Genomic DNA, 13,488 nt, shown 5'->3' with positions numbered 1-13,488 from the left:
CACTATTTTGACATAGCATTCATGCACGCTTTTTTCCTCACATTCCCCACAAAGCAACATCCTTTCAAGGCTGACAAGTTTGTGCCGCCTTCCTTTTTCTGTACAGGCCAGCCAGTTCAACATGGAGCATTTTTCGGGAATGCATAATTGGTACGCCTGCTCGCACGCCCGGCCCACCTTTTGCAATGTCTGCAGGGAGGCCCTACCGGGCGTCACCTCCCACGGCCTTTCCTGCGAAGGTGCGGACACACACGCGCATATTTTCCAGGAGAAGTGAATACAATTTTTAACTTGCCTTCTTGCCATAGTGTGCAAGTTTAAAGCCCACAAGCGCTGTGCCGTTCGCTCCAGCAACAACTGCAAGTGGACCACGCTGGTCTCGATTGGCAATGACATCATTGAAGATGAGGATGGGGTGATTTATACTTCTATTTATTTATTTAGTGAGTTAGTTTTAGAGATATGACAGTCAGACACTGTGGACAGAGACTCGGAACCAGAAAGATTGTCCCTACTGCCGGCAGGAAACGAAGTAATCTATGACATACGTCTGAATTCTGCGCCCCTCTGCCAACCTATTTTTATATGCATATAGTATAGTATAGTATATAGTATATGCAAATTAAAGTGATACATTAGTAAAACATAGTTTTCTTGATTATAATGCTACGCCTCTGGACGTTCTGAGCACCAACAGCTGTAAGCAATAAAACATAGATATTTTAATTGGTTGTCTTTTCCATGAACTGATAAGTTTGTAACCGGGCTACGCTTGTGCAGGATGTTCAAGCCGTAAATAACTTTGGTGATAAAGGAGTATCCCAAGTCTCCTAGATGAAGCTGACAGTTTACCTTGCTGTGTCTGTTTCACTCAGATTTACTGCGGCCATCTGCACCTTGACTGTGGGCCTATTGTTTGGTTGGCCAGCTAAGCACTTTTAAACATGATAACTTCTTATTCTCCATCACTTAGTTAGTTAGTTCGGTATTTATTTATTTATTTATTTATTTATTTATTTCCTTGGTTAGTTCATTAGTTAGTTAGTTGTCTATTTATGTATTTATTTTCTTATTTTTTTATCTATATATTCCTTTATTTGTTTTTGTTCACTTGTTTCTTTGTTTGCTTGTTGGTATTTATTTATTTATTTATTTATTTATTTATTTATTTATTTATACTTATGTGTTTATTTATTCAACTATTAATTTATTTGATTCGCTATTTATTTATTCATTCATGCATTTATGTGTTTAGTTATTTTAATTGTTTTGTTAATTTATCGGTCTATTTATTGATTATTTATTTACCCATTTATGTATTTATTTATTTTTACCTATGTGTATTTACGTCTGTGTAAGCTCTCAGTCGTAGAGGAGTGGTCCATCGATGAAAAGGTTTCTTCAGCCGTCATCTGAAGCGAAACGTCCGACACAGATAACGGCTGAAGAAACCTTTTCATCTATGTGTATTTATTTGTTTAGCTAGAAAATTATTTTGTTTCTTTATTATATTACAGTAAAGTCTCGTTATATCGATATTCAAGGGAGTCCGAAAAAATATCGATATAACCGGTACTATCGATATATCCGACCCTGTTTGCATGTAATTTTCTCCGTGTGTGCATAGAAATAGTATCGATATAACCGGGACTATCGATATATCCGATATCGATATAACGAGACTTTACTGTATTTGTTTTATTTTATTTATGTATATATTTATCTATTCATTTGTTTAGTTAGTTATTTAGTTATTTATTTATTCTTAGACGCAGTTATGTGTTAATTTATTTTATATATATATATATACTTTTTTTATTTTTATTTTTTTATTATTTTTATTAATGATTTATTTATGTGTCTATGTATTTATTTGTTTATCTTTTATTATTTCCTTATTTATTTATACTTATGTGTTCGTTTATTTATTTAGCTATTAATGTATGTGTTTTGTTATTTATTTATTTATTTATTTATTTATTCATTCACACATTTATATGTTTATTTTATTTGTTTATTTATTGGTCTTTATTAGTTATTTATTTTACCTATGTATTTATTTGTTTAGCTATAAATATAATTATTTATTATATTATATGTTTTTATTATTTTGTATTATTTATTTATTTATTTATTTATTTTATGGGCACTGCTTCATTTTCACTGTGGTATATTTTTTTTCTCAGGTGTCCATGCCCCACCAGTGGCTGGAAGGCAACCTACCCGTCAGCGCCAAGTGCGTGGTGTGCGACAAGAACTGCGGCAGTGTCCGGCGGCTGCAGGACTGGCGCTGTCTCTGGTGCAAGGCGATTGTAAGAGTGACTTGTGGTTCCACCAACTCTAGCTTTGCTCGTTGTAAAATCATAAATGATTTTGGGGGGGAAGCAAGGGAATGCCAATTAGAATGAGAGAAGATAGGACATGATGTGAACTCCTGCCCACGTTTGGACTTCACAAGGCGCATGGCAGTGTTGAGTATTTTGGTCCGATGTGAGACAGCGTTCATCGCACACACAAAAACACCCGCACCCGCAGTCAGAACACTGGTATTTGTAAAGGTTAGCAAAGTGTCATTGGTTGTGTTTCACATTTACGCCCGAATATGGATTCCTTATTTTTCCTGAAGTGTGGGCATTTGTGTGTGAAAACAGGTCCACAGCAGCTGTAAAGAACAAATGGGAAGAGTGTGCCCCTTGGGTCAGTGCAGAGTGTCCATCATCCCTCCCACTGCACTTAACAGCATCGACTCTGATGGTAAGAGCCCCCCATCCTCTGCCCGCCACACACAATATCTTACCGGCCTAGACGTTTCTTTTCTTGCTGCTCGTTAGGCTTCTGGAAGGCCACATCTGCGTCCTGTTCCAGTCCCCTCCTAGTTCTCGTCAACTCTAAAAGCGGCGACAACCAGGGTGTCAAGTTCCTGCGCAAATTCAAGCAGCTCCTCAACCCGGCTCAAGTCTTTGATCTCATGAACGGTGGTCCAGAACTCGGGTAAGGTGTTGCTGTCCTCGCTCAACATGAATATTTTGGCTATGGGGCGCTTCCCTCACCGTGCTTCATTTTGTGTTCCAGCCTGCGCCTCTTTCAGAAGTTTGTGACATTCCGAATCTTGGTGTGCGGGGGCGACGGCAGTGTGGGCTGGGTGCTTTCCGAGCTGGACAAACTCAACCTCCACAAGCAGGTGAGAGCTGAGAAGGAGCCACGGTGGGAAGTGAGGGCATGATGTCATCGTATTTGTGTTTGCGTGTGTTTGTGTGAATGTGCGTGTTTCTCTGTGTGTGTGTGTGTTTGTGTGTGTGTACGTGCGTGTGCATGCGTCTGTGTGCGTGTGTATTTGGGCATTTGTTTTTATTTATTTGTTTTTTTTTACATTTCTTTATTTCTTTTCTTTTTTAATTTTTGTTTGTTTTTATTTACTTGCTTGTCTATTAAGATATGTATATATTTTTTGGGTTATTTATCTGTTCATGTTTGTTTGTTTTTTTATTTATTTTATTTATTTATCTATTATTTGTTTACTTAATTATTCATTTATTATTTTTATTTATTTACTTACTTTCTTGTCTATTTGTGTATTTATTTATTGTTTATTTGTTTATTTTATCTTTTTGTTTGTTTATCTATGTTTTTATTTTGTTTTATTTATTCAGCTGTTTATGATATACTCACTTATTTTTTTATTGATTGTATTATTTTATTTGTCTACCAATTTATTTCCTTACTTGTCCATTTATGTATTTATTTATTGTTTTTCAATTTATTTATTCATGTATTCATGTATTTATTTATTTGCTTGGTGCACTTTGTACATTTACGTAGTTCTCAGCAGGAATATTGCTAATCCTGTATCTGTTGTGCTTCGGCAGTGCCAGTTGGGAGTGTTGCCACTAGGCACCGGGAACGACTTGGCTCGGGTTCTGGGCTGGGGGGGGCTCTGTGACGACGACGCACAGCTACTGCAAATCTTAGAGAAGCTGGAGAGGGCCACCACCAAAATGCTGGACCGGTACGCAACACTGATTCAAAAAGCAAGTACATAGAGACCTTGGCTTACGAACTGAATTAGTTCCCAGACAAAGTGTGTACCCCAATTTTTTCCCCCATAGGAAACCATTAAAATAAGAATAATCCCTTACCAGGTTTCCATAAAATATAATTTTCAACTAAATAAGCCTTAAAACTACACACAACATACCTTATTCTATGTATAAACAATGTGCTATTGTATTGTAATGAAAGAAATACACTGCACTGTATAATAAAGTCACTTTATTTACATTTGTGATGGTCATTGATGCCTTGATGGAATGGCGTTGGAGGTCAGAGGGAATTGCTGTTTGGAAAGAGAGTTACATTCCATAAGTACTGTAATTAAAGAAATAAACTGTACTGTAAAATAAAGTTGTTTTATTTACCTGTGTGATGGTCGTTGATGGCTTCATGGAATGGCGTTGGAGGTCGGAGGTCAGAGGGAATCGCCGTTTGGAAAGAGAGGCACATTACATGAGGACTAATTAAAAAAATAAACTGTACTGTAAAATAAAGTTTTATTTACCTTTGTGATGGTCATTGATTGCTTATGGAAGGAGTGTCACATTCCATAAGGACTCTTGGTAACTCAACCTCTGGCGTGGCTTCTCTTCTTTGCTTCTTTGGAGCCTCATCATTTTTGCTGATTAAAAACCTCTTAATTGACACCTGTTGCTTTCTGACTTGTAAGGTCTTACGAAGCTGAGGCATCACATTATCGTTCATCATGTTGATGATTCTCATAGCCAGTCTTTTCTGGATGGAACTGTTCGATTAAAAGCCTGCACATCATTCTACTTTGCCAATACTGCCTTGATGAGCTCACTTAATGCTGCAGCCATCTCCTCCTCCTCGCCCTCAGATGTTCTCGAACCATCCGTTGCTGGCTTTAAAATCCTCAATAAGCGCCGAACTTCCAGGTTGCCGCATGGCGATATCGGCGTGAATTAGCCGTGCTTTCTCTCATATATTGCTTGACTCATGCTGTCGCCGGATAGCTGCTTTTCGTTAATCCAAATTAACAGAGGTTTTTCAACTTCTTGAAACTTCTTTCAACTGATTGCCCGAGACCCTTGCTTTGACAGCACGGAAACACCTTTTGCAACAGACGCGCACCTTTGATGGCTTCTCTGTTGCGGAGAATGGTAGCAATGGTTGACTTAGCATAGCCGTACTGGGCCACTGAATCACACAAACGCACACCTCGTTCATGTTTTTCAATTATCTCCTTCTTCTCCTCGACGGTGATTTTGTTTTGTGTCTTCTTCGGCTGAACACAAGCCTGTGGTGCGGTCTTTTTCGGTCCTATAATAGCAAAATTATCTTCAAATATCTCCTCGGCGGCGATCGACGTGTGAATTCAGAGAGAGGGGGTGTGGAAAGGTGCGCCGGCTGGAGCGCTGTTCGGCCGTGTGCTTCCGCCGAAGATCTAAAGATCACTCCGCCAGATCTGAAGATCACTCCGGCAGCCATGGTGGGTGTGTATAGCGAAAAGTTGTGTGTATTTCAAGGTTTAATTTTTATAAATTTGACATTCGTAAACCGAAAAGTTCGTAAGGTAAGGTGTTCGTAAGCCGAGGCCCCACTGTAATTGAGGCCGTCATTCCTATTTTTCACCTACGTATGTATGTGCATGTCCATTTATGCTGTCAGATGGAGTGTGATGACCTATGAGGTTCCGCCCTCTTCAACACACACCCAGTCTACGAAGGAAGAGGACACCCTTGACTCTCCTCTGCAGGTGATTGTAACCAATTTTTATCAGCACCGTCACCACCATCCCAATTCTCATCTCAAGAGCATCTGTTGCCACGTTTTCGTTCTTCTCTTCAGGTTCATATCACTCAGTACGCCGATTCTGTGGCGTCCCACCTGGCCAAGGTCCTGGATTCGGATCGACACACCGATGTCATTTCCACTACAAAGTATGCGTTCAATGCATCAGCCTGCACCGACTGTGTCACACGACCACCGAGCCCCATCCCTTCTCTCTCTTGACAGGTTCCTGTGTGGGACGGTGAATGAATTTATGGTGGAGGTGGGCAAGGCGACCGAGAGAGCCACAGAGAACAAAGAGGAAGCGGATGCTATGGCAAAGAAGGTTAATGTTATGTAATATGAGTATGTGTGTGTGTGTGTTCTCATTTTTGTTACCTGGTGGGGACTTAAAATAAGTAAAGTCAGTGTTCTTGTTTTTGTGACCTGGTGGGGACTTCAACCTGACAACATGCGGTGCATGTGCTTGTGTGTGTATCTGTGTTTGTGATAAATTGAAGACTATTTTTTGTTGTTTGTTTTTGTTCTCCCAGTGTGCTTTGTTGAATGAGAAACTGGATTCCCTGGTAAAAGTCTTACGTGAAGATGCTGAAGCTCAGGTAATGGAAGGAGCAACACTTTGTCAAGGTCGAAAAAATATATATATATAATTTCTACTTTTTCTTAGGTGGTTCCAGCGGGTTCGCTGACCAGCCAGGACGGTGACTCCTCGAGCATTAAAAAAGACGCAAGCAACGAGAGCTCAGATGCTCAGACATACCGCTCGAACGAGCAACTGATGCTGCGGGCCAACAGTCTGAAAAAGGCACTGAGACAGATCATCGAACAGGCTGAGAAAGGTGAAAGACTAGCGTCGTTTCTTTGGCGGGCCGAGGGGGGGGGGATTTGGAACCCTCACTAATGTCATTTATTTTTACATTTTCTTTTTCTGCAGTGGTGGATGAGCAGAACCGACAGACTCAGGTCGACAAGATATGGTCTTCTTCCATCAAGCGGGAAAACAGCGAGGACGGGGACATTCGTATGTGTAAAAACGAAAGCTTTTTCGTTAGGAGTCCCATTTGTTGCTTACCACACACGGTGCTCTTGTGAGCTTGCTTTTCTCCCCTTTGAAGAAGTAGTTGTGCCTCGCCACCGTGAAAAAAAAAAAGGTCCCTAAAGGCTCTGTAAAGTGATCGTTTAACCGCAGTGCAGCAATCACCCGAAAGTAAAACCCCCCCAACATCAATTTTGGTCTAAAAGTCAGATATTTTATTTTTCTGGGCAAAATACTTTGTCTACAGTATTTACATGCGGTATCTACTGAAGTGATGAAGTTATGCTATAAATGCCTTGTCTAGGTCATGTCACAAGGGCTACTAAAGGAGTTAAGCTCACTAGCAAGTTAATTGCAAGGCGAAGTTGTTCCGGATAACCACTGATGTGAATCATGGCGCTCAAATTGGCCTTAAACATACATTCCATACAAAATAGAGCACTGAAGCAACTTATGAACAAATTCACCTTACGAACGACCGTTTGGAACGTATCTCGTTTGTCAGTTGCGCAGCGTTTGTACATAGATGAGGGGACGACTCACATTGGACTCTAAAGTACATCATACGGTACATAAAAAAGTACTACATACAGTAGTGATCCCAAAACACCACCCGAGATTTCACCCTTGAGGGGGTTAAATGCAAGGTCTCAGACTGCCCAAGGCAATCGCTGAAGAAGAAATTGAAGGGAGAGACCGACCAGAAACAAATAAGAACTGAGAGATGCCGTGGAAAAGGCCTGGAAAAACGTTTTAAATGAAGGTAATGAGTGGTAGGCTTGATGCGTTTGTTTTTTTTGGTGTCAAAGTCAAGGCCCGGGGGCCAAATCTGGCCCGCCACATAAGTCATTATTCTTGATTTCAAAGTAGTGTTCTTTTTTTTAAATCCCACTTAACAAAAGTTTCCTCTGTGCAGGCATCAAAAGTCCATCTTCGCCCATCGTCCCAGAGAAACCGACACACCTCCACACGGTCAACTTTAACGAGGACTCTGTGTAAGCATTCATCCACCCGTTAACCGCTCGCCACGCTCGTTTTCTCATTTAGTATTTGCCCCGTTTGCCCGCAGGCAATGCGGGGAGAAATGTGTGATGAACAACTACTTTGGCATTGGCTTAGATGCCAAGATCTCACTAGAGTTCAACAACAAACGGGATGAGCATCCGAAAAAGTGCAGGTAAGCAAAGAAGCCGTTTTTATCGCGGGGGGTGGGGCGGGTCGCTGGGTCAAAAGGTGGATTGATTGGATTAGCCTTTATTAGTGTCACAGTGGAGAAATTTGCATTTCACAGCAACAAAGTGAGGAAAGGAAGGAGTAGGAAACCAAAATGCAGGAGCTCCTGCAGCCACTCTCGCGGCACCATTTTGAAATCAAAACAACAACAAAACTAAATAACAAATAATGTGACACAACACAAAAGACACATACAGTCATTCAATCTTAAGCACTTTCTGCACCCTCTTTGTTGCATGAAGCAGTTCTAGATGAAAGAGGAGAGGATCAAAGCATCCTTTTCACCAGTGGATCAGGGATGTCATGGTGAAATGTGCACGTCTACTACAAGCTAAATGTTGAAAGCAAACACAAATCCGTAGCAAACAAGAAGTTGTAGCATCCATTGATGAAAAGAAATTGTCTCACATCTCCTGTCCCACGTAATTCCGCTTCAATTCCAAGCTGCGACAGACTCTGCGCTGACGCTCCTTTCAAATAAATTAAAATTAAAAATTGCTCTTTCAATGAAGCTATTGATTAGCAAGCCTGTGCTGCAAAGGAAATGATCATAAAAAATTTGAGCAAACCAAAGACCGTCTTTTTCAAGCAAGTGATGCAGATTGTATTCACATTTTCTTTTAGTGTTTAATTCGATGAGGCCAAAATAACATCAGAGCGCAAAAGAAAAACTCTCGGCCGTACAGACTCCACGCAAATGGTCGCCGATGACATCAAATATTTGTTGATTGACCTCCCACAGCAGTCGTACGAAAAACATGATGTGGTACGGAGTTCTGGGAACCAAAGAGCTGGTCCAGAAGACCTACAAAAACCTGGAACAGAGGGTTCAGCTCGAGGTACACCATTTCCACAACTATTCTACAAGGCCTAAATTCTGGTTCGGTTTCACACGTACTATCTTTTTCTGTTTAGTGCGACGGCGTCGCCGTTCCGCTGCCAATCCTCCAAGGCCTGGCGGTGCTCAACATTCCTAGCTACGCGGGTGGCATTAACTTCTGGGGAGGCACCAAGGAGGACAACGTGAGCACCTCTGGGAGTAGGACGATCAAAACGGAAAGGGGTGACCTCAGTGCCTGTTGACCCTTTGGCTTTTTTTTCCTCTTGCAGAACTTTGGTGCTCCGTCTTTTGATGACAAGAAGCTGGAAGTGGTGGCCGTGTTTGGCAGCATGCAGATGGCCATGTCCAGAGTCATCAACTTGCAGCACCACCGGATTGCTCAGGCGAGAGGCATTCCATTTCCCCCCATAGAAGATATAGTGCGCAGTGCATGCTGGGATATATATAAAACGGCATTTCATTTTGGTAATCTCTTAAAATTACTTTACCAGGTGGCATTTTTTTCTGGATTCTGCCATCATTTTACAATGTTTGGCATGATGATTAGAAATCGATGAAAATGTTTCTTGAGCCGTCATCTGTACTTCTTTGAAAGTGTCAGACGTTTCGCTCCTCAGCCGAAGAGATTCGTCAGTGAGCTAAAATTGTGCTGGTAACTCTGGCCCTATATATCTATATATATATATATATATATATATATATATATATATATATATATATATATATATATATATATATATATATATATATCCTGAACACAAAACAAAGTTTCTCTCTCACCATTGACAGTTCAACCGTGTCCTATCTGTCTGACCTGCTTCAACACTCCGTTCCCTCTCGGTCCCTCAGATCCTCATCCTCCCTTCACCTCTTTGTGCCCTCTGCCCGTCTCATCACGATGGGATGCAGAGCTTTCAGCCGCTCTGCTCCCAAACTCTGGAATTCACTTCCACCCCACATCCGTAATATTGACTCTCTCCCTATTTTCAAGTCCCACCTCAAAACCCCTCTGTTTAAAATTGCTTTCAATGTCTTGTTCAGTCTGCTATTTTATTATTTATCATTTTACTTATGTTTTTTGTTGTGTGCTTTGTTTTTATTGTAAAGTGTCCTTGGGTGTTATGAAAGGCGCTTGAAATTAAATTTATTATTATTATTATTATTATTATTATTATTATTATTATTATTATTAATGGATGAGGTGTCAGACTAAATGATTAGAAATTCAAAATGTTGCATTTTTTTGCTTGTTTGTGTACTTAGTGTCTCAAAAAATTCTTTTATTTCTGAAAACTTTAAGGTCAAAATATATATAAAACAGCGTTTCATTTCGCTAATCTCCTAGGTGGCAATTTTTTTCTGGATTTTGCCATTGTTTTTTGTCACAGTGATTAGAAATGAAAAATTGTATATTTTTTTGCATTTAGTGTGTGTGTATATATAGCGTTAGAATTGGAAAATTTGGCAGGGTTTTTTTGCTTGTTTTTGTATTTTGTGTTCAAAAAACAAAACAAAAATACATTTGTTTATTTCAGAAAATCTTGAAGCCAAAATATATCTAGAACAGCATCTCATTTCTGTAATCTGTTAAAATTACTTTGCAATTTGGAATGTTTTTATAAATTTTGCCATATTTGTCATTTTTGGCATAATGATTAGAAATGGAAAAGGCGGTGTTTTGTTTTCTTTGCTTGGCCAAAATATTCCATGAAAACCCCTTAGGAACATACCAGTTTTAAAGAGGGGAAGATTGATAGACTCTGAAAATGATATTTAAACCCTGAAATATTTTTTAGCTCATAAAAATGCAGAAAATAACACACATTATACCTTTCTACAATTTATAGCTTCATGTTTGACATTAAAAAAAGGACATTACGGCGAAATCCTGGCATCGATTTGGCCTAAAACATGTCATTTATTGCGCGCCTTATAGTGCGGAAAATACAGAACACAATTTCCCACTCCAGTTTTATGCCTTGGTTGACTTTTGTTTTGGATTTTACGCTCAGTGCCGCCAGGTGAAAATCACCATTTTGGGGGAGGAGGGCGTCCCCGTGCAGGTGGACGGCGAGGCCTGGATCCAGCCACCGGGCATCGTCAAGATACTTCACAAGAATCGAGCGCAGATGCTCACCAGGGACAGGGTAGGTTGAGACCACGCATGACGATGACATTTTTTCGTTTTTTTTCAAAGATCGACTGCAATTTATTTGAGTTCTCACCTAACTGAGGTCATCCCCGTCCCGCCTCCTCGTATGTCCTTTTGAAATCCCCTGACTGTCTATCGCCATCCACCCGCCCACCCCCATCGCACCTCACGCCAACCGGCGTCCGTCCAGGCGTTTGAGAGTACGCTCAAGTCGTGGGAAGACAAATTAAAAGTGGACAGCGACCGTGCCAACAGACCCCGCCTCAACTCGCAACAGTCCATGGAGTACCTGACGGAGGAGGAGTGCGCCCAGGTGCAACAATTGGGCATCGTGGCCGACACGCTCATCAACAAGTCAGTGAACTGACCTCCCGACGCACACTGGGAAAAAAAATATTTATCCACTCTCGCTCTTTGTCCTCCCCAGGATCCGCGAGACCGCCAAGACCCACAAGCTGGTGGAGCAGGAGCTGGCGCACGCCGTCAACGCCAGCGCCGCGGTGCTGACTGAGGCCAAGCTGTCCAGCCCCGAGGTAGGCGTGCCGGGCGGAAACAGATGGGGGGCCAGACGGGGTCGACAGATGGCCTCTTGGACCCACGCAATGCACATTTGTATACAACATGTGCCAGGATGCCTGAGCCGCTCCTGCTACGCGTATTTCGGACCGTATCGGAATGTGCGCGGGTGTCGTGTCACTCTTTGACAACCACTACAATTTCCCCACCCCCAGTTTCTAAGTCGCAGTACAGCCGTGGAAATCGTCAACAGCAGCAAAGTTCTGCAAGCGGAGACGACCATGCTTCTGGACGGGCAACATCTGGTAGGTAACCTTTCGCCGTTCGCTCGCGCTTCCTTTCGCCATCCGTTCGATGACACACCCTCCGTCTACCCCCTCAGTCCCATTCCCTCGAAGAGGTGGAGCTACGCTTAACCCTGAATAGCCTGAGCGCCGAGCTCCACAAGCTGGTGGACATCCACTGGATCTGTCCGCTGATGCACTGCGCCGAAGGGGTAAAAACCCTGCGACATATTTCGGCACAGTCGCACACGGCCGCTCTGATGATTGCGTGTCCGTGCAGGAATCGACACGTCCCAGCGGTAAAAGCAGCATCAAGTTGAAGATCATGCCCAAGGTGAAGAGGGAGAAAGACAAGCTCTACAAGCAGAAGTCCAACAGCTCACTCTCAGGTTGGAACAGCCAAACTCATCTGTCAATCAATTGTTAGCAACTTAAAGGACAACCGACACAATTTTTTGTTTCCTAACTGACATCAGAAAAACGTTTTATAGCATCTAAAATACCCACAACACGCAGGCTGATATGTTTAGTCAAATACAAAACACCAATAAAAATGACTTAAAGTGTCCCAAAACTACTTCAAAATGACCTTGGAGATGCCGAGTTTCAGAAGGTCCCGCCCCCTTGTTCGTGATGTCACGCCAGGACATCTTGCCTTGCTCAAGAATCAAAACAATGGCTTCAGATTCGGAGAAGATGCTTTCTTGTTATTCATCCAGTTATGAATATGATTCAAATAGTTCTGAAGAGGAAATCATAAATGTTTGCAAACGATTAAAGAAGTCCTCCCGTATCAATTCGAGCCGTCAAGAAAATGCACAAGATGGCGCCAGAGCTCCATTGGAAATGGGCTGATTTGTTTGCTGGGAATTTGTGTCAGCTAGTATCAAATAGTAGTCTTGGTGCAGCACACGATTCACCATCGCGTTATTTATGTGTTTTCCTTCTAATTTCGCCATCAACACGATGTTTTCAGACCAAACAAAGTACCGTAAAATGCATTGTATGTCCTTTTTCAGTCAGGGCGTTCCTTCAGTGACGTCACGGTAGGTATCGTCACCAACTCAAAAACAAGACTTCCTGAAGTGCGATCTATCTATCTATCTATCTATCTATCTATCTATCTATCTATCTATCTATCTATCTATCTATCTATCTATCTATCTATCTATCTATCTATCTATCTATCTATCTATCTATCTATCTATCTATCTATCTTATTTAATATAATTAAATTAATTATTTTTATGTCGTTATTTTTATTCATTTATGTTATTTTTGATTTGTTTGTTTGTAGTAAATAGTTTATTTTTGGGGTTAAGGTACAGTCCATTCATCTATCCAGGTTTTTACTTTGTGGACTGGACGCTAGCGCTGTTTGTAACTCCCTCCAAATTTTTCAACGCAGCCAACTTTTTGCCACGTTGGCCTCGATTCCCCTTCCTTACAAAGCCTGACAATCCTCTCCTTTGTTTCATCGACGTCTCTCGTGTGGGAGCCACGATTCATGTCGGTCCACCTGGTGGAGCAGATCTCCAAGGTGTGATCACGCCTGTTGACTCGGACTAACGAGCAGCTCGCACATGATGATGCGGGTGTTAGATTGAGTGATTCCACGTTT

The 13,488-nt window shown here is 41.5% G+C and overlaps 1 protein-coding gene across 1 annotated transcript in view; it reads left to right on the top strand.

Annotated features, from left to right (window-relative positions):
* The window catches only part of LOC148901855 (diacylglycerol kinase delta), a 45,614-nt gene that overhangs the window by 29,351 nt on the left and 2,775 nt on the right, over positions 1 to 13,488 (top strand). Inside the window, exons 9-32 of the mRNA XM_088989911.1 lie at positions 107 to 239; positions 309 to 415; positions 2,187 to 2,312; positions 2,652 to 2,754; positions 2,832 to 2,991; positions 3,073 to 3,181; positions 3,867 to 4,006; positions 5,683 to 5,770; positions 5,863 to 5,954; positions 6,031 to 6,130; positions 6,339 to 6,404; positions 6,473 to 6,644; positions 6,740 to 6,832; positions 7,758 to 7,836; positions 7,911 to 8,018; positions 8,817 to 8,913; positions 8,990 to 9,097; positions 9,185 to 9,298; positions 10,928 to 11,062; positions 11,258 to 11,421; positions 11,495 to 11,600; positions 11,799 to 11,888; positions 11,966 to 12,079; positions 12,148 to 12,256. Coding sequence (XP_088846037.1) covers positions 107 to 239; positions 309 to 415; positions 2,187 to 2,312; positions 2,652 to 2,754; positions 2,832 to 2,991; positions 3,073 to 3,181; positions 3,867 to 4,006; positions 5,683 to 5,770; positions 5,863 to 5,954; positions 6,031 to 6,130; positions 6,339 to 6,404; positions 6,473 to 6,644; positions 6,740 to 6,832; positions 7,758 to 7,836; positions 7,911 to 8,018; positions 8,817 to 8,913; positions 8,990 to 9,097; positions 9,185 to 9,298; positions 10,928 to 11,062; positions 11,258 to 11,421; positions 11,495 to 11,600; positions 11,799 to 11,888; positions 11,966 to 12,079; positions 12,148 to 12,256 — 2,713 coding nt within the window. The remainder of the gene's footprint in view (positions 1 to 106; positions 240 to 308; positions 416 to 2,186; positions 2,313 to 2,651; positions 2,755 to 2,831; positions 2,992 to 3,072; positions 3,182 to 3,866; positions 4,007 to 5,682; positions 5,771 to 5,862; positions 5,955 to 6,030; positions 6,131 to 6,338; positions 6,405 to 6,472; positions 6,645 to 6,739; positions 6,833 to 7,757; positions 7,837 to 7,910; positions 8,019 to 8,816; positions 8,914 to 8,989; positions 9,098 to 9,184; positions 9,299 to 10,927; positions 11,063 to 11,257; positions 11,422 to 11,494; positions 11,601 to 11,798; positions 11,889 to 11,965; positions 12,080 to 12,147; positions 12,257 to 13,488) is intronic.

This window comes from Hippocampus bargibanti, linkage group LG02 (genome assembly GCF_051943395.1).
Source record: "Hippocampus bargibanti isolate YZ-2025 linkage group LG02, ASM5194339v1, whole genome shotgun sequence".
NCBI lineage: Eukaryota > Metazoa > Chordata > Actinopteri > Syngnathiformes > Syngnathidae > Hippocampus > Hippocampus bargibanti.
This window is presented reverse-complemented; position numbering and strand designations above follow the sequence as displayed.